This window comes from Erpetoichthys calabaricus, chromosome 18 (assembly GCF_900747795.2).
Source record: "Erpetoichthys calabaricus chromosome 18, fErpCal1.3, whole genome shotgun sequence".
Taxonomy (NCBI): domain Eukaryota; kingdom Metazoa; phylum Chordata; class Cladistia; order Polypteriformes; family Polypteridae; genus Erpetoichthys; species Erpetoichthys calabaricus.
Genome location: NC_041411.2, coordinates 80,883,571 through 80,903,546, shown reverse-complemented (window position 1 = coordinate 80,903,546; position 19,976 = coordinate 80,883,571). Strand labels below are relative to the sequence as shown.

The window sequence follows — 19,976 nt, the reverse complement described above, 5'->3', positions numbered from 1 at the left end:
AATAAAATATCTACCGCTGTTATAACGAGAACACACACCGGGAATACTGGCAGTTAAAAATGTAAAATTCTGACCGTTCTGGGAGGCAAGTGGCAAAGGCAGAACAAATCCCCCAAAAATAGTTGGGCTGTCAACAACCAGGCCGATCCCATTTTCATCGGAATAGGAAGTAAAGTGCGAGGCGCTCGATGGCACTCAGTGGCGCTGAAACATAAAGACAGCTGGCAATCAGCCCACATGCGCCCTCTAGTGGCTTTCTCACAAAATGTCATCGGGCTTTGGAAGAGCCACCAGACGCCAGCGGGGAGGGGTGGGGCTTCTCATGCTCTGTTGTCCTCATTGGGCGGCGTCTCAGCACTGTGAGGGTAAAAAGGAGTACCAAACCATTGACAGTAGCGCCCCCTCACATTCTGGGGTGGTACTGCATACCTTGGATGAGCTTGGAAGGCGACCCTCTGGCACGCGTGTTTGACTCTTTACAATTTAAATCCTTAAGAGTTCCTCAGAGCCCATTCATACAACGGGATTCAAAATGCTTACGGCACCAGGAGTAAAAGTGGTCTGTTTGTTTTGTCTTCCTGTGTATATTTTTCCATTTGTTAATGCAATTGTGCTAATTACTTTTATTCACTAGTTCATTATTGTTCATTAGTTATCTTCTGTTTTGTTAATCATCTTACAGTTACCTTTCTTTTGTTTCTTAATTGTTCCATTTTTGATTTTTGCCTGTTGCCTTCTCCTCTTCTTGTTGAGCCCAGGGGGGCAGGACCCCTTATTATACCCAGGACCCCTTATTATACCCATATCAGGCTTGCTGAGATTTTGACGCCTATACAGCTGAAGCCTTGCTTACCGTCTTCTTAAATGATGGACACTGATGTTATTATTTTCTAAACTAAGGCATAAACATATTTCAGCCTGCGTCAGCCCTCAATTTAACAAAAATGTGACGCGCTGATCAATACAGTTCTGCTCTTCTGCCATTTCAAACAGGACCTGGCTTCAATAAGCTAAACATTAAACATTAGATAGGCCTACAATTATTTCATAATTTCGAGAAAGCAAGATCTTTTGTTTTATCAAGATCTCGATAAAATTGTTCTGTTATCTCGAGAAAACAAAGTTAATTTTCTCGAGATCTCGATAAAATTAGTCTGTCATCTCGAGGAAACAATTTTAAAAATTAACGATATTGCACATCCTCTCTTGGCTTCCGTAATCTTCTTCTATAATACGCTACCGTGGCTGTCCGTTTGTCTGTCCAGAATTTTGAATAACCTGTAGCTCGGAAACCGTTTTGACATATTAGCCTGAAATATACTACGTGACGTCTACTGTCCACTTTCGGGGTGATGATTTTTATTACTATTTTTATTGTTATTTTATTGTAGAACTAGCAAAATACCCGCGCTTCGCAGCGGAGAAGTAGTGTGTTAAAGAGGTTATGTAAACATATACATATATACATATCTACATATACTGTATATACATATGCACATATATATAAATATAGACATACATATATACATACATACATACATTCATATATATATCTACATATATAATATTCACGGCATTCGTAGTCTGAATCACAATCTGATTGTATGGGTGGTTACCTACCAGGTAACGCTTGTGGTTGGCCAGCAAGTCAGCTAACATCCGCCACGGTGCCCTCAGTTGTGAGAAGCAGATCATAGAATGGTTGAAAATAGTTTACTGTCAAATAATGCAAAGAGTACACGACACGTGTTTTGCCCTAATTCTGGGCTCATCAGGCGTACACACTCACTGCATATAACCAAATTCCCGCACTTCGCAGCGGTGAAGTACTGCTTTTAAATTTTAATTAAGAATTAAAGAAAACCTTTTTAAATTGAGGGAAAATATACCAATAACAATTTGTTAAGGATCTGTTTTTTTGTGAAGCTGCCTTTACACAGCCTGTCCGCTGTTTTATAAACGAACACCATATAAGGCCGTCCTTTCTCCTTGCTTAGCGGTTCTGTATTGTTTTATTGTTCGTTTATTACCATTGTTATAGTTATTGTGTAGCTATTTGAGACTCACTTTTCTGTTCAGGTACCCATTTCCTTTATGTAATCCGTGGATTCTCTGCTATTTTTTGATTGTTTATTACGATTATAGTTATTTATTGATTCCCTTCTTTAGCTGACTGCCTGCTCATATAAGGCGCTCTGCTGTTTTTTTGTGAAGCAGTCTTTACACAGCTTCTCCGCTGTTTTATAAACGAACGCCATATCAGGCCATCCTTTTTCCTTGCTTCGCCAAGGAAGCAGCCTTTTTATTTAATCCATGGGTTCTCCGCTGTTTTATTGTTCGTTTATTACAATTGTCATAGTTCTCTTTGTATACCACGTTGTCAGTTCAGCACTCTGGTTATAATATGACCAAGTCGTGCAAGCTTACTGTTAAGAATGCAACGTATAGTTGTACAGGAGAAAAGCAATCTTGCCAAACTTAATTTAAACTTACGGTTTACACCGTGCTTTGTTTCAGCCGTAGCTGCACTTATGAATATGCTTGTATGCGTTACTCGCTCGCTTCTTATTGTTTCGCTGCCTTCTCAATTGTGTAATGAGTGATCACATGAGCTGTGTTCAGTCAGTTCACGTGAGCCGCTCTCTTGTGTTATGTTGCGATGTCCACGGCTTTATTTAATGTTAGCTAAGACCCGGCACTTAAAAGTTTCTCGCTACAGCAATTTTAAGTCTGTTACAAAGTGATCCAAAGTCTCGTTTATACCTCGTGTCTTCTCATTAAACTTGTATGTCGCGAATATGGTATTGCAAATGGCAGCGGGAGCGTTTCTATAAACTTAATTTAAACTTACGGTTTACACCGTACTTTGTTTCTGCAGTAGCTGCACTTATGAATATGCTTGTATGCGTCACTCGCTCACTTCTTATTGTTTCACTGCCTTCTCAATTGTGTAATGAATGTTTCTTCAGCGCTCTTTGGGGCTCTTCCTTGTTTTCTACGTACTGCGTTCACAGTCAGTTCACGTGATTACGTGGGAGGCGTGATGACGCGATATGGAACTCCGCCTCCCACGGCCAGCGAGCTGCAGTCCATTACAGTATATGGACAAAAAAGATGTTCCAGTTATGACCGTTACGCTTTCAATTTCGAAATGAAACCTGCCTAACTTTTGTAAGTAAGCTGTAAGGAATGAGCCTGCCAAATGTCAGCCTTCCACCTACACGGGAAGTTGGAGAATTAGTGATGAGTCAGTCAGTCAGTCAGTGAGGGCTTTGCCTTTTATTAGTATAGATCAACTCTCTGCAGCAGGGCTGCCGTGTGGCGCATGCGTATGTGCGCCGTTCTCATTCCCTACCACCTTCGCCGTCACTTCCTTTACCTCTTCATATCTTAAATCATTCTTGAGGCAGATTGAAGACTGAATTGTGGGTTCGCTTCCCGGTTCCTCCCTGTGTGGATAGCGCTTTGAGTACTGAGAAAAGCGCTATATAAATGTAATGAATTATTATTATTAAGTACCAGCTTAAGTGACAAATTACGAAAAACGTACTAAGTAATTGCAACACAAAATCTGACGTAATCAGTTTTAACGCGAAGAGAAGAAGTGGGCCACTAGGATGGAGAAAAGAAGAGCTGCTCAGGAGCAAGTGCATCGATCTCTGAGCAAACGAATGCTAAACATACAGAGAAAGAGAATGAAAACTGTCAATTGTATCAACTGCACGTTATCGTGCAATCCGCCGCTTCGTGCAGATCAACAGTTCTTGTTTGAGAGGCCTGCTTTACATCCGCAGACGCTTCTCGTGAATAGCAAATTCAAAATGTGCGAGTCCATTATCATTGGTCAGAGTAGCTGTAAACCACACCTCCCGTCTCGTTTCATTGGTTGGACTCCAGTTAGTTTCAGTTGAAGTCGTCCGCCGGGGGCTTCACAGATTGATGTATTCGTAATGTGCAAGAAGAATACAACAATTTTTGGAGTTATTAGCTATTTTTCTAACTTTGTTATAAAGTTGTTTCATTATTTTTATTACTTTGGTGAAGATCAAGCCATTTTTTGTGTAAATGCAACTCTTTCCGAGGGGTTCACAGGCCTTTTCCAACCTGCACTGTGAATGTGTGTGAATGACGTATTCAGCATCATTTGTGCTGTATTAGTGAAAACAAACTGTTCGCGATCAGGGCCGGATTAAGAGGAAATTGGGCCTGATGCTGCAGCACAAAAAAAGGCCTATTTTTTTCTCGCCATTGGTGTATGTGCAGCTTCCGGAAAATTCTTGTCTGTTTTCATCTGGGCCTGTTTCAGGAATGGGCCTAATGCTGCAGCATCAATAGCACCCACCTTAACCTGGCCCTGTTCACGATTGTACCTTTGGTGATGATCAGATCGTATTTCAGGACACGTTTTTACATAAATAAGATTATTTCCAAAGGGTCCACCCACTTTTTCTTGCCCCTCTACAGACTAAATGTGCTTTTATTTTTCAGGTACTGTGTGTCTACAGTCCGCACCTACTAAATCCTTTGTTTTGTTATTATTGTTTTCTTCTTCTAGCATGTCCATGTCCATGTGGTCCCGAGAAAAAGCGGGGACTTTGAGAACAACGACAATATCTACAATGAGGTAAGAAGAAATCGTTAATTACGAATGAAATTCTGCCTGTCAAGCTGCCGTCGCCGCCGCCACCGCCTGTACGCCTGTTCTGTGGGTTTTTTGAGAAGATGTCTATCGTGGAAGCCAAGAGTCGGCGTTTAAATGAAATGTTAACAATTGCTGGGCTGTTATGAAGGAGATAACGTTTGTGAACTGGCCTGAAGAGCTGCTTTGAGAGCTTCCATATTGTAATCTGTTCACTTAGCCAAGAAAAGGTGGACGTTTCTGTTTGAGTGGTGATTGCATTCATGATGGCTAACACCCTACTACTATGAGCTTGAGTAGGAAGTGGCCTGGCCGATTTACTAAGTGGATTTGAGGAAAAGGGTGGCTAGAAAACGGGACTTGAGTTCTGATTGGTCAATTTGGTCATCACTGGTCGAGTTCTGGTTCCTCGACCGACCACTGGTTTTAGATAAGGGTGACGGTGCTCACGGACTGGTCTACCCTACAAGTGGCATTGTCTGAATGGATGAACTGGACTGGCGTGATGACGATCCTGTAGTCTTAGTTGGGTTGCTTTGTATAAAATCAAAATGGAAGAACTAGGTGACTGATATTTAAAACCAAAAATGGCTGACTTTTTTGATACTACGATGATGGCTCGAATGATCCGAGCCTGGTGAAATAGTTAAGTATTCTTGAAGAAAAGATGGTATTTGCATTGTGGCGAGTCTGGCGTTTCTTGACCAGGTGGTTCGTTTTACTTCCATGTAAATGGACGTTTGGTGATGGGGGGGTGAAAAACATTTTGCTGTCAAATTAGGAGGGACGTTCAAAAAGTTTCCACACTTCCTTTTTAGGATTTCAAAGACGGATGACATCACTCTTCCACATAGTCACCTTCGTTGGCATTGAAATTTTCCCAGCAACCTACCAACTTTTTAACGCCCAATTGCTACTCCTCTCGCCTTCACCGTTTCCCACGAAAATATAAAAGTGCGGAAACGTTTTGAACATCCCTCGTAATTCTGATTCTGAAACATCGAGACAAGTTCATTTTAGCACAGTGTCTGTGGAAAATTAAAATTGATTTTCGAGTCTTACGGTAATTGTTGGGAAATATGTCAGTTTTTAATGTTGTGTGGAGTATCTGGATGGCTGCATCCTAGAATGGCTACTGAAACCGAGAAAGCGCGGTTTGCCTTGGGGACAAATAAACTTCTATCTATTTGCGAGGTATGAGACCTATGCACCACGATCACTTCCGAAAAAGATGGAGCCGTCTTCTTTAAACAAGTGTAACAATCAGCTGTCCCCACGTTGAGTTACTAACACCAAGGTTGAATTCTAGAACGTTCGAAAAACTATACCCCTTTCATTTACGGCGTGAAACAACCAAAATATATTTAGAATTCTAGAATGAACGTATTGTGATTGAAACACACAGACCAGATATTGTGAAAAGGTTTAGGGCAGCCACCCGTAGAAAATCCCTGGCTGATAAAGGCTTCTTGAAAAGAACAGAGTTGTTCACAAGACTGAGTCCAAAACACAACTGATTCATTGGTGGTAAGATGGCGGCTTTAAAGGCCCGTATGGGAAGTGATGTCATCTAAGGTCCCGGAACCGGAAGTGTCACTTCTGGTCCAGATGATGTCGTCATCGATGGGCCTGTAACTGGAAGTGACCACTTCTGATCCAGAAGTGACATCATCTAAGGACGCGGAAGAACCGTAACTGATGTCATCTGGACCAGAAGTGACGTCATCCGAAGGCCCAGAACTGGAAGTGACATCATCTGGACCAGAAGTGATGTCATCGATTGGACCTGTAACTGGAAGTGACCATTTCTGGACCGAAAGTGACATCATCTAAGGATGCGGAAAAACCATAAGTGATGTCGTCTGGACCAGAAATGAAGTCATCAAAGGGGCTGAAAGTGAGGTCTTCTGGACCAGAAGTGACGTCATCCAAGGGCCCAGAACCGTCAGTGTCACTTCTGGTCCAGATGATGTCGTCATCGATGGGCCTGTAACTGGAAGTGACCACTTCTGGACCGGAAGTGACATCATCTAAGGACGTGGAAAAACCGTAACTGATGTCGTCTGGACCAGAAGTGACATCATCAGAGGGGCCGTAGTCGCAGTCTACTCTTCAGGCCATTTTTTTTTTTCCAAGATGGAGGATCTCCTCTCTCTCTCCTCTTTTTTCGTTTTTTCTTTTTTTTTTTCTCCCCATTCCTCAGGATGATGAGCTTCCTGTTATACGTTCCATCAACATAAAAGTCCTTCCGGTATTCACCTTATCTCTGGCAGTCTTTTCGAAATAAAAGCTTAGAATGGAATTGGAGTTTCAGTAACACCACCCCCCACCCCCCCCGTCCCCCCCCCCCCCATCCCCCCATCATCACCACCATCCCTTCCAAGTGTAAAATTCTGGCTCACTGTGCCTTCATCACCTTCATCACCTCAGTCCTCTTCTTACCTGCATATCCTTCCCAGACCGTGTCACCTCTCTCTGCTAATAACTGCCTTAGATTTGAACCACTATCCCACCAAGCTGTCCTCCATGACATTCACATCAATGATTCAACTCAGCAGACTCTTCCAATGAGATTTTAAAAGAAGCAAAACGCAAAGCCCTTTGGAAAATGGAAATGCTATTAGGCAATAATTGCATTTTTATTAGCTAGGTAAAGGATGGCTGTTTGTGTTGCTCAGCTTTATTTTCTCTTTAGTCTGTAATTGAGACTATTCTTTCCTCATCTGATTATTATTGACTAAAGTATAGTGTGCAAGCAGAAGTTAATGAAATTACTAGCTGGTCGTTCTCATTGTGCAAAAGTACAAATTATTTAAAGGCACAATGACAGGAAGGGGGGGGGGGGAACTCAATTTAAAACATAGCAGCAGAAGACGAAAACGTCTCTCGGGAGTGAAGAAGAAAGTAGATTACTACTTCATCACTGTAAAATTATGCAGGAAATATTAATGGTCCCTTTTTAATTTGCATTTGAAAGCACTGGGGACATTTCAGTGGTGCCGCTGCAACAGAGATTGTTTTTTATTGTCTAAGATTCGAGCTGTAGCATTTCCATCAAGGTGGATGTTGCCAGGGTATAAAAAAATAATAATCATGGAATTTGTTTAGCTTTCTCCTAGTTTTATTCCCTTAAGTGCCTTTATAATAACACAGCGTAGATTTACTTGCCTTTAAACAGACTGTTTAACGGAGAGCATTGAAACGTGTTTTGGGCATTCCTTCTCGCTGGCGTGCTGTTTAAATAAATAAGCAAGTTTAACCCTAACCCTAACAAGTCACTGACTGCCCCTGAGCTCTCACCGGACCCCATCCCAATCACCCATCCCACTTCTGAGCAAACCTCCAACCCCATAAGTGAACCTCCTCCTCCTCCAAGCCCCACCCCATTAGTGAACCTCCTCCTCCAAGCCCCACCCCATAAGTGAACCTCCTCCTCCAAGCCCCACCCCTCAGTTCCCAGGACCTATCCCAAACACCATTCCAGACCTCACTGAAAGCGCCATAAGACCTTTCCCCTCCTCAAGACCCCCACCCCACAGTTCTTTGCACTTGCCTCCAACCCCTCATGCCACCTCTGAACAATCCCCAGGACCCACCCTTAATCCCCCAAATGAAACCCCTCCTCCAAACCCCCACCCTTCACTTGCCTAGACTCGTCCCAAATATACCATCCCACCCTTTGAACCCCACCTTCATTAGACCCATCCCTCAATTCTCTTCAACTTTATCCTCCACATGACCCTACCCCTCAGTTCTTTGCACTTGCCCCTAACCTCCCATTCCACCTGCTGAACAATCACCCCAGGACCCACCCCTAGTCCCTAAGCAAACCCCCTCCTCTAAACCCCACTCCTCCGTGGACCCATCCCAAACACCATGCCACCTCTGATCATCCCCATCAGCCCATCCTTCAATTCGTTGCCCCTTTACCCTCCGCAAGACCCCACCCATCACTTCTCCAGCACCCATCCCACCTCTAAACTTTCTTTCTCCAGATACCTCACCCTTCAGTTCTCTGAATTCAACCCCAGCCCTCATCTCACTTTTGACCCCCCACCCACCAGAGCCTGCCCCCCCCCCCAGTTCTTCCAACCCACTGCCAAGTCCTGTCTCACCTCTGAAACCCTCTGTGCCTGACCCCATCTTTCAATTTTGTGCAACCTCACCCCTCCACCTGTCAGCACCAAACCATTTCTTGCACCCAACCCTCCATACCCTCCTCTAGATCCATCCTTTTATTACCTGCACCTGCCCCCCTCATTAGATCCAACTCTTCAGTTTCTTGGACCTGTCCCAAGTCCAATTTCTCATCTGAACCAGCCCTCACATATCAGTTCCCCTCAGTTACCTCCAACCTCCATCCTACAGCTGGACCACCTCCATTAGACTCCACCCCTCAACTTCCATCCCAACTCTGATATCCTCCATACCAGACCCCATCTCTCATGTCTCTGCACCACCCCCCCCTCCACCTGACCCCATTACTTAATTTCTTGAACCCACCCTCATCCCTCTTCCCAGCTCTCAAGCCCTTCTACCAGACCTAGCTCCCAGTTCCCTGCACTCACACCCTCGGTTCCTTGAACACTCCCCAACTCTTGTTCTACCATAGACTGCCCCCCTCCACTTGACCCCCGGCACTCCATTTCTTGAACACACGCCCAACCTGTCAACTCCATCCACCAGACCCATTCTTAAATTTCCTGCCACTCCTCCATCCCCTGACCCCTCTAGTTCCTTGGACACAACCCGACTCCCATCCCACCTCTGAAACCCTCTCAACTTCCGGCACTCGCCACCACTAAACCCCACTACTCAGTTTCTTGAACTGGCTCTTGACTCCCATTCCACCTCTGAGATCCATCGTTCCTCACCTCTTATTTCTCTGCAACAGGTGACCCAAGTCCATGAGACTGTTTATGCATGTACTGTAGCAGAGACTTTAATGAGCGCGTGTCCCTTAGATGTCCATGGCGTGTGCACTTTTACCTCATTAGTGATGCCCAGCTGGTAACAACACCCACTCAGTATCATCAGAGTTTGACAACCGATGGTGGTGGTCGGGTTTGTGAGGGGAACTGGGGGATCCCAATCAAATTTAGTTGCATTAACGGCACCAATTTGTGATCGTCATAGTTTGACGACCAAGTTTTGGGGTCCCACTCAGTGTCTTGGAGCAGACGCCCCAGCTTTCATAAGCGTCCTTTGGTGGCCTCTTATGTCACCTAATGGATTGAACTTAATTACTCCAATCCCCTCTGTAAGTGGAGTGGTGGCTCTGAGGCTTGAGATCTGCGCTGGCAATCGGAAAGTTGTTGGCTCGAATCCCATAGGTGCCAAAAGGCCTTTAACCTGCAGTCGTTGCGTCCTGGGTATGACGTTAACCTGCCCTCCAACTGGCAAGGGAGAATTCAGGGCCTGTTGGCAGGACTGGCACTTCCATCAGCACCACACTTGCTCGAATGGAATGGAACAGTCATTGCACAGCTGCCCCCCGGGTCCTAATTTGGGATCCTGAGGTGGTGGGTGTGACAACGTGCTGTACCAGTGCATGCCCCTAACCTCTCTCTCTCTCTCTCTCTCTCTCCTACTTTGTACCCTCTCCACCAGACCCCGCTCCTTAATTCTCCTGTGCCAAACTCCCATTCCACCTCTCCACATCCCCCAGGATTCCCCTCTTGACCTCCCCACACCTCTAAAGCCTCCCTTGAACCATTTAGCCCGCTTAAATGAATGGCTCCTCAGCAGATGACTCCATTGATCTGCTCACAGACCTCGGCGACACAGTAAACAGCGCTAATCCCCACACCGCTCTGCTAATGCCCATTTTAATCATCGTTGCCCGCCCTGTTTAAAGCAGTCGGTGCCATTAGGCAGCAGAGGCATCAGGCGGGCTGTCGGTATGTAATGGCTCTCCTTGGGCTACGAAATGGGGCTCAGGAGCCACACCGGAGATGCATTTACTGCTTTAAACAGGCGTGAAGTTGTGGTTGTGTGAGAAGCTTTGAGAAACAGAAAAATATGTTTTAGTAAAATGATTAAAAAAAAAAACCAATGCATTGTTCTCTGAATACTTTGCCAGCTGGGTTTCAGATTATTCTACATGGCATGGTTGACCCACAGGTTGACAGAATGTCTGCTATAAATAAAGATAAGGCGAGGACCACCTTTGACCATCTGGTGACTCAACGGCTGCAGAAACCGCAGTCAAGCAAGTCAGTTCACTTTATTTAGTGCGAGTGCCACACGAAAACAAAATGCTGCTGGTTGTTGTGAAGCGGGCACCTACTTGCCATGCCAGTTTTTCAGATTTATGAAGACAGAAGTTTCTAGGCTGTTCACTAATCATGGCACTGAGAGTGTTAGTTAGCACATGAAAGTGGGAATTTCACTGTACTCTGTACGTGTGACAATAAGGACAAAAAAACGTTGTCGCCGACCGAGAAGCATACACAAGTCCAAATGAAGTGTTGGGGTGCCAACAGGGTCATCCCGTTAAGTGAATTAATACTTTACAGCTAAATAACAGCCACGCGGTGGTACAAATTGCAACAAAATGAGTCTTCAGCCTATGGCCGATATGATAAAGGCTCTGAAGAGCAGTCAGGCTTCAGCATGGTGCTCCGGCCGGCGGGTTGCTCGTACCCAAATGAGACGCCACCTTTTCAGGGGTGCCCAACCGCTCTTATAGTCTGTGGAGTGTCAAGGGGCGGAGTCAGTTTCCCTCTTTGGTTCTCTTCTCAGAGCTGTGGGCGGAAAAAGAGAGAAGACACTCGGCTATCGCGTGCTCCCCTCATGGTGGTGTTTACCTCTGATGAGCTGAGAAGGTGACCCTCTGATGTGCAGGCGTGACGACGTGTAATCTATTGAATCATTAAATCATGAACATCTATTAACAGTCTTCCTCAAAATCTGCCACAGTCACAAAATAGGCCTAAATGCAGAGGCGTTTTTACTATACAGTATGGCTTTGAGAAACCATGCAGGTCAACTGTAATATGTCCAGAGGTCGGTAAATGTCATGGGCTTTAATAGACTCTTGTTGTGGAAATCTGGAAATATCAGTTGAGCTCATCTGCATGTTTTTGGGGCTGTGAGGAAGAAGCTAAAGTAACATAGGGTGCCTGTAAAAAGTGTACGCAACCGGGCAGACTGATGGTTCCTCAAGAGGCGCAGACCCCTGTCCATCACTGCAAGGTACTCTGCTCAGCCCTGTAAAGGCAGGAGGTGGGAATCCCAGAGTCCTTTGTAATAAGTCCGATGAACAAAAATCGTAAGACTGCTATATTTTAATCAGCCCCATCCCCAGTTGGGGTTCAAATGTCATATTTTTGTCTCTATGGTTCATTTTTTTTTGTCACCAGTGTTGATTATTTAATTTCTATATGCCAATGTGTATTCTATTATGTGCCATGTGTTTTGTGGGAGGTTACCCAAGAGGCAGGGGATACCTGCCAGTCACCACAAGGTACTGTGCTCAGCCCTGTAAAGGCAGGAGAAGAGTATCCCAGAGTCCTTTGTAATTAGTCTGATGAACTAAAAGCTCAGTTTTAGTCTCATTAAATCGTAAGACTGCTATATTTTAATCAGCAAAGGTTGGGGTTGAAATGTCATATTTTTGTCTCTATGGTTCATTTTTTTTGTCATCAGTGTTGATTATTTAATTTCTATATGCCAATGTGTATTCAATTATGTGCCATGTGTTTTGAGGGAGGTTCCCCAAGAGACGCAGATCCCTGCCCATCACTACAAGGTGCTCTGCTCAGCCCTATAAAGGCAGGTGGATGGTATCCCAGAGTCCTTTGCAGTTGATGCTTCATGGTGAGCAGTTAGTCTGATGAACAAAAAGCTCAGTTTTAGTCTCATTAAATCATAAGACCGCTATTTTTTAGTTGGGGCTCCCCTCCTAGTTGGGGTTCAGATGTCATATTTTTGTCTCTATGGATCATTTTTTTGTCATCAGTCTTGGTTGTTTAATTTCTATATGCCAATGTGTATTCTGTTATGTGCCATGTGTTTTGTGGGAGGTTACCCAAGAGGCAGGGAACACCTGCCAATCACCACAAGGTACTGTGCTCAGCCCTATCAAGGCAGGAGAAGGGTATCCCAGAGTCCTTTGTAATTAATCTGATGAACTAAATGCTCAGTTTTAGTCTCATTAAATCGTAAGACTGCTATATTTTAATCAGCCCAAGTTGGGGTTCAAAAGTCATATTTTTGTCTCTATGGTTCATTTTTTTGTCATCAGTCTTGATTGTTCCATTTCTATATGCCAATGTGTATTCTGTTATGTGCCATGTGTTTTGAGGGAGGTTCCCCAAGAGACGCAGACCCCTGTCCATCACTGCAAGGTGCTCTGCTCAGCCCTATAAAGGCAGGTGGATGGTATCCCAGAGTCCTTTGCAGTTCATGCTTCATGGTGGGCAGTTAGTCTGATGAACAAAAAGCTCAGTTTTAGGCTCATTACATCATAAGACTGCTATTTTTTAGTTGGGGCTCCCCCCCCTGGTTGGGGTTCAAATGTCATATTTTTGTCTCTATGGTTCATTTTTTTGTCATCAGTCTTGGTTGTTTAATTTCTATATGCCAATGTGTATTCTGTTATGTGCCATGTGTTTTGTGGGAGGTTACCCAAGAGGAAGGGGATACCTGCCAATCACCACAAGGTACTGTGCTCAGCCCTATCAAGGCAGGAGAAGGGTATCCCACGCTCCTTTGCAGTTCATGCTTCATGATGGGCAATTAGTTTGAGCATGAAGCTCAATTATGGTCTCATTACCTCAGTTGATTCTGCGACTTCTGTCATTGTGCAAAGTATCAGAGTTCACTTGTGGCACCGATGTATTTGAGCAAATCCGAGAGAGAGGCTGCAGGCCGAGGGGAGGGGGTGCGGGGCCCTCCTCACTCAGACGCCAGCCTCCATTCGAGTCGGTCTACCTGTCGCCACATGTTGGAGCGCACCTCACCTCCATACCTGTTTATTAATTTTTAAAGTTTGTCCTGCTTCACTACTACATGGGCGAGCCGCGGGGGGGGCGGCTAGTATATCTTTAAAATCCAACGTGGGATGGGGGCGGGGCCCTCCTCACTCAAGTGTCTACCTCGGGGCGTAACCTTAACTCTGCTTAGTTCGCGAACGAGAGAACTACTTCACGGATTTAAATTTTTTTCTATCATTTGCTGGAACATTCCGGTTGATTTTGCGACTTCTTTCATCGCACTAAGTATCAGAGTTCGCTTGCAGTACCAATTTATTTGCACGAATCTGAGAGAGAGAGACTGTGGGCCGAGGGGGTGGATTCCCTCCTCCCTCACATGCCAGCCTCCATTCGAGTCGGTCTACCTGTCGCCGCGTGTTGGAGCGCACCTCGCCTCCGCTTAGCTAGTGATACCGGTTTGTTTATTAATTTTTAAAGTTTGTCCTATTTCTCTACTAAGCGGGTGGAGATGGGGGACTTGAACAGCAATTAGTGAGAGACCCTCCACCCCTACCGCCCCTACTACATGTTGTCTGTAGATGTCACCGTCACGTCACTTGAATTGCACTTTGTGCCCCTTTTTGAGCTCCATTATAAAGTGCTAACACATGGGATTGCATCCTCTTATCGCTCTTACTTTTGAATTTGACACCTTGTTACAAAATTGCTTAATAAACCAAAACGTAACAACGGACTCTTGGATGAAGTAAATAAAAATGTGAAAGGCGCCCACGTTCATAACAGTTAACTTAATTGCAGAGCGCATCTGAATGTTACGCCATGCCAACATTGTCTGACGTGTTAATATATGTATGTTTTCTATGTGTCTTGATAGATACAGATAGGGGGCGCCACTGAGCTCCACACCCTGGACACAACCAACACAAATATAGTCACGGGTTCAAAACAGACATTTTTGATTATACAAATACCTCACAAAGGTTTCTTGAATAGGTTGCACCAACGCGATTCCCTTCAAGTTCTTCTTCCTTTCTTCTCTTTCCGTCCATCTCCCTCCAGTGAGTGTGGCCTTCCCTCCTGCTCCGACACCACCGGACGAGGCTGGACAGCTTCCTTTTTATGTCAGACCCGGCAGTACTTATGTCGATGGAAGCACCACCAGGTCAAGCAGAAGTCTTGTAAAACAGGGATTGTAAATCCTGGCGGCAGGGCTGACACACAGGACTTCAACTCCCATCATGCCCTGCAGGTGTTCCCATGGTTACTGAGGTCCTGGAATGCTGCCATCTAGCCGACGGGGGATTCAAATGTTCCAAAATAGGAGCCTTCCTCTCACTGCTCCTTTGTTTGGTCCTCCCGTCTGGGTAAGGGTCCCATACCCATCCTGGATGAGGTGCCAGATAATCGTGCTTGGCACTGGCAGCATACATGTTGTTTTTGAGATATTTGTGGTTCCTTACACTGCATTTCTTCTTCTTAGTCTTTTTATATTTAAAACATATGTCAATGCAAAATTATATTTGCTGAACAAACCAAGCGAATTCCCATTTTGGAATAAAGAAGTGAACGTTTTGTTAAAATTCATTGTGAAGGACAGATTATAGCCGTGGACTTTCTTGCCCAGTTAATTACAGGGTGTGTACCCCGTTACTGATGCGTGTAAAGATGTCAATAACGTCACTTTAAATAATTCATCTCCGTGTGTAGTATGACGGCACGCCGAGGATCACCACTGCGGCCCTCACTAAGTGACGTCAGGCGTCGCCGATCGGCACACTACAACACGACATGATCAACACACGGCTGGATGTGACGTCACTCTGGAAAGTCCTGCGTTCGTCACCAGGAGGAGTGGCGCCGTATAAAACATCGGGATCTCTGCCGGCTCCCTCGGTGAAGTAATTGACTCTTATTGATCATTCGATCTCCTCAAAGTGAAAATGGAGTTCTTAACCACTTTGTCATTGGCAGTGTGCGGTGTGTCCATCTGTCACGCCAGTTGAGCTTATTGTCTGAAATCTGGAGGCGATATTTGGGCGTCATAATAGAAATTACAACCCTGTGGTGCACATTTTAGGTTGGCTAACTCCGACTAATGGCTGTGTAGGGTCCTGCTTGAGTTGGGGTGACGGCGGCCCCTTAATGGCACTGGAATCGGTTAAAGTGGGCATCGGCCCTCCGGCCTGCACAGTGTTCTGCGTCTCTTCACCAGTGAAAGATGGCACCAATAAAAGGGTTAACGCCTACCTTTAAAAACTTAGGGCTGCAAATTTATGAGTTTTCTGTTTTTCATAATCTTGCCTAATTTTCTTATGTGTGAATAATAATGACAAGAACTAATGCAACAATCCGAACATTCATTATTCATAACTAAAAGCATCAGATAGGGAAAGCAAAGCTCTCTAAATGTAAAAAAGGGAAGGAATGAGTGCGAACAAATGCATCTCAGTGTCAAGTGCCCTCCAAGGTAATTACTGTGCCATCATTCGGGATCAAATGTTTAACTTTTTTATTTTTTTTAACTGTAAATCTGCGGTGTTTCATGGAAATATTATGATGATTTATGCTACACGGTTTTCAAGTAAGCAACGTGTTCTTTTAAAACTGCAGAATATTGTGGGGTGATGGATTTGATTTAATTTTTGATTTGATATACTTTGTTAAGGGGAAATACTGACCTTTTGGGGGTCTGAGCACACGGTCAACCATTGTACAGCACGCTCCCCTTAAGCAATTTTCAGGATGAGGGCCTAATGCAGGGGGTGGGCAAAGTCAGTCCTGGAGGGCCGCAGTGGCTGCAGGTTTTTGAACCAAGCCAATTTTCTTAAGGAGAAAACAATCCATGCCAATAATTTAATTTCATGGCTTGTTAGTGCCATGTCAGGCCTTTCTGAGGATATCCTCCAAACGATTTGAAGTCTGAAACGGACGAGTAATTCTCAGTCCTTCACTTTTTTCTCTTCACTTTCCTTCCAAGTATTCATATTAAACCAAATAGTGCGCGGTAAATACACACGGGTGTAAATGGTAACAAGCTGAATGGAGGACTGCTGCTTTCTTTTGTCATTCGCGTCTTATCTTATATATACACGTCTATGCGTGGAAGTGTGTGTGTCTGTCTGTCTGTCCGGCCGGCCGGCCCAGAACTGAGAAGTGGAGTCGGGGTAAGAGCTCCGCCTCCGAGGAAACAGAAAACTCGCTTAGCCACTCATAACACAAGTGGGGCCAGCATATCGGCATCGGTTTGAAGGCTCCACCCTACTCATAAATATTAATGAGTTACCTCAGAGGGGCAAAGTGCATGGATATACGCAGCGTAATGTTATTTTATCCAGTAGATGGCAGCAGAATACTTTACCAATAATTATTCAAGCTTAAACCTGTAAACTGTCTGATCCACATGATCCACGAGCCCCTTGTGTTATTGTAGTCGACCACAGCAGAAGGTTTAATGATTTCCACATTTCCCCTAAAATGAACTCTGACAGCTGCTGCATTGTGAACTGTACTTAAGGGGTGAACGTCTTTCTTGTCCTTCCTCTTGATTGCAGTCACTTTCCAATTATTTCCATGCTGAAGCTTCACGCGGCCCATTGAATTCAGCAGGCGTATCGCGGCGGTTCGGTCGTATGTTTCAGTTTCACTATCCGTGTCAAATTCTGATTGTCACATTGTCCTCACTAATGTTTGGTTCAGTTTCAGTTTGCTCAGTCACTCGCTTTACAGCTTTCTGTTCACACGCCATTGTGCGTTTCAACTAAAGACTCCACCCCACTCATGAATATTAATGAGGGTACAAAGTGCATGGATATACGCAGCATAATGTGATTTTTTTATTTGGTAGATGGCAGCAGATTACTTTACTTTACCAATAATTATTCAAGTTTATACCTGTAAACTGGATCCTAACAGCTTAGACACTCTGGGTTAACCGGTTTTACACAGAATTTCAAGTCCAGAACACGTTTGAGATTAAAACCAAGGATGTTAATGACACAATTAAAACATCAAACATACAAAATGAATAAAGAAACAAGTGATGGATACTAAAAAGACACACAAGTAAACTTAGAATATCAGCGTGTGAGCCGCGTGATCGATGAGCCCCTTGTGTTATTGCAGTCGACCACAGCAGAAGGCTTAATGACCTCCACATTTCCCCTTGTGAATTTTGTTAGTGACACAAGTAAAACATACAAAATGAATAAAAAAACGGGTAAAAGATACTTCAAAGATACACAAATCAGACATATTATTAATGCCATCCGCACACCACATACTGTATGTTGGGACTCTTAAACAATTTTGAAGTTAGTTTTCCCAATTTGGGCCCTGTTTAGGCCGAAGCCTGCAGCTGGTAGTTGGAGCATTGACTGTTGCTGCATTGTGAACTGTACTTAAGGGGTGAACGTCTTTCTTGTCCTTCCTCTTGATTGCAGTCACTTTGCAATTATTTCCATGCTGAAGCTTCACGCAGCCCATTGAATTCAGCAGGCGTGTCATGTCAGTTCGGTCGTATGTTTCAGTTTCACTATCCGTGTCAATGTCTGATTGTCACATTGTCCTCACTAATGTTTGGTTCAGTTTCAGTTTGCTCAGTCACTCGCTTTACAGCTTTCTGTTCACACGCCGTTGTGCGTTTCAACTAAAGACTCCACCCCACTCATGAATATTAATGAGGGGACAAAGTGCATGGATATATGCAGCATAATGTTATTTTATCCAGTAGATGGCAACTGAATACTTCACCAAGAATTATTCAAGTTTATACCTGTAAACTGGATCATAACAGCTTAGACACTCGGGGTTAACCGGTTTTACACAGAATTTCAAGTCCAGGACATGTTTGAGATTAAAACCAAGGATGTTAATGACACAATTAAAACATCAAACATACAAAATAAATGAAAAAACAAGTAATAGATATTTAAAAGACATACAAATAAACTTAGAATGCCAGCATCTGATCCGCGTGGTCGACGAGCCCCTTGTGTTATTGCAGTCGACCACAGCAGAAGGCTTAATGACCTCCACATTTCCCCTAAAATGAACTCTGACAGTTGCGGCATTGTGAAGTGTACTTAAGGCAGCGTTTCTCAACCTTTAAGTATTTGCAACCCGAGTTTTCATAACAGTTTTAATCGTGCCCCCCTAACTTTTTTTTTAAAACCCTAATAAAATGTATTCCTATATTTTTTGCTGCCGATACACCGCTACAAGTTTAAAATTTCCCTACGAATAGCGAAATTACGCCACATATGGCAACATTCGCGCCCCCTTTTTTGTTACATTGGGCGCGCCCCACAGTTTGAGAACCGCCGACTTAAGGGGTGAACGTCTTTCTTGTCACTTTGCAATTATTTCCATGCTGAAGCTTCACGCGGCCCACTGAATTCAGCAGGTGTGTCACAGCGGTTCGGTCGTATGTTTCAGTTTCACTATCCGTGTCAATGTCTGATTGTCACGTTGTCCTCACTAGTGTTTGGCTCAAGTTCAGTTTGCTCAGTCACTCGCTTTACAGCTTTCTGTTCATACGCCATTGTGTGTTTCAACTAAAGGCTCCACCCCACTCATGAATATTAATGAGGGGGCAAAGTGCATGGATATATGCAGCATAATGTTATTTTATCCAGTAGATGGCAACAGAATACTTCAACAAGAATTATTCAAGTTTATACCTGTAAACTGGATCATAACAGCTTAGACCAGGGGTATCGAACTCCGGTCCTGGAGGGCCGCAATGGCTGCAGGTTTTCATTCTAACCACCTTCTTATTCTTAATTAGTGACCTGTTTTTGCTGCTAATTAACTTCTTTTGCCTTAGTTTTAATTAACTCGACTCAGACCCCTTAGTTCTTTCTATTTCCTTAATTAGCAGCCAAACAATAATGAGACACAAAACGAGCAAACAGGTGACCAGCTAACCACATTATCTGAACGTAAAGAAAGGTGAGGGTCTCGGTGAGGTTGATCTCCCAGGTCAATAATCAGAAATGGAAAATCAACAGTTTGGTTAATGTCTGCTGTAGCAGAATGAGAGCAGCAGCAAGCCATGGAATTAAGTAAGTAACGGGTTTAATTAACAGCAAGAATTGGCTTCTCATTAAGAAACTGGTTGGAGTTTGAAACCTCAGTTTAGCTGGTCATCTGTTGGCTCGTTTCACATCTCATTTCTGTTTGGCTGCCATTTAATGAAGAAAAGAATCAATTGAGAGGACTGAATCCTTAAAAACAGGGCTATTAAAATGAAGGGAAAAGGAGTTCATTAGTTGTGAAAACTGGTCACTGATTAGGAAAGGGTTAGAATGAAAACCTGCAGCCACTGCGGCCCTCCAGGCCTGGAGTTCGACACCCGTGGCTTAGACACTCGGGGTTAACCGTTTTTACACAGAATTTCA

The 19,976-nt window shown here is 44.1% G+C and overlaps 1 protein-coding gene across 1 annotated transcript in view; it reads left to right on the top strand.

Moving 5' to 3' along the window:
• The window catches only part of fhit (fragile histidine triad diadenosine triphosphatase), a 946,781-nt gene that overhangs the window by 770,817 nt on the left and 155,988 nt on the right, over positions 1-19,976 (top strand). The window contains exon 5 of the mRNA XM_051921093.1: positions 4,556-4,624. Within this exon, the coding sequence (XP_051777053.1) occupies positions 4,556-4,624 (69 nt within the window). The remainder of the gene's footprint in view (positions 1-4,555; positions 4,625-19,976) is intronic.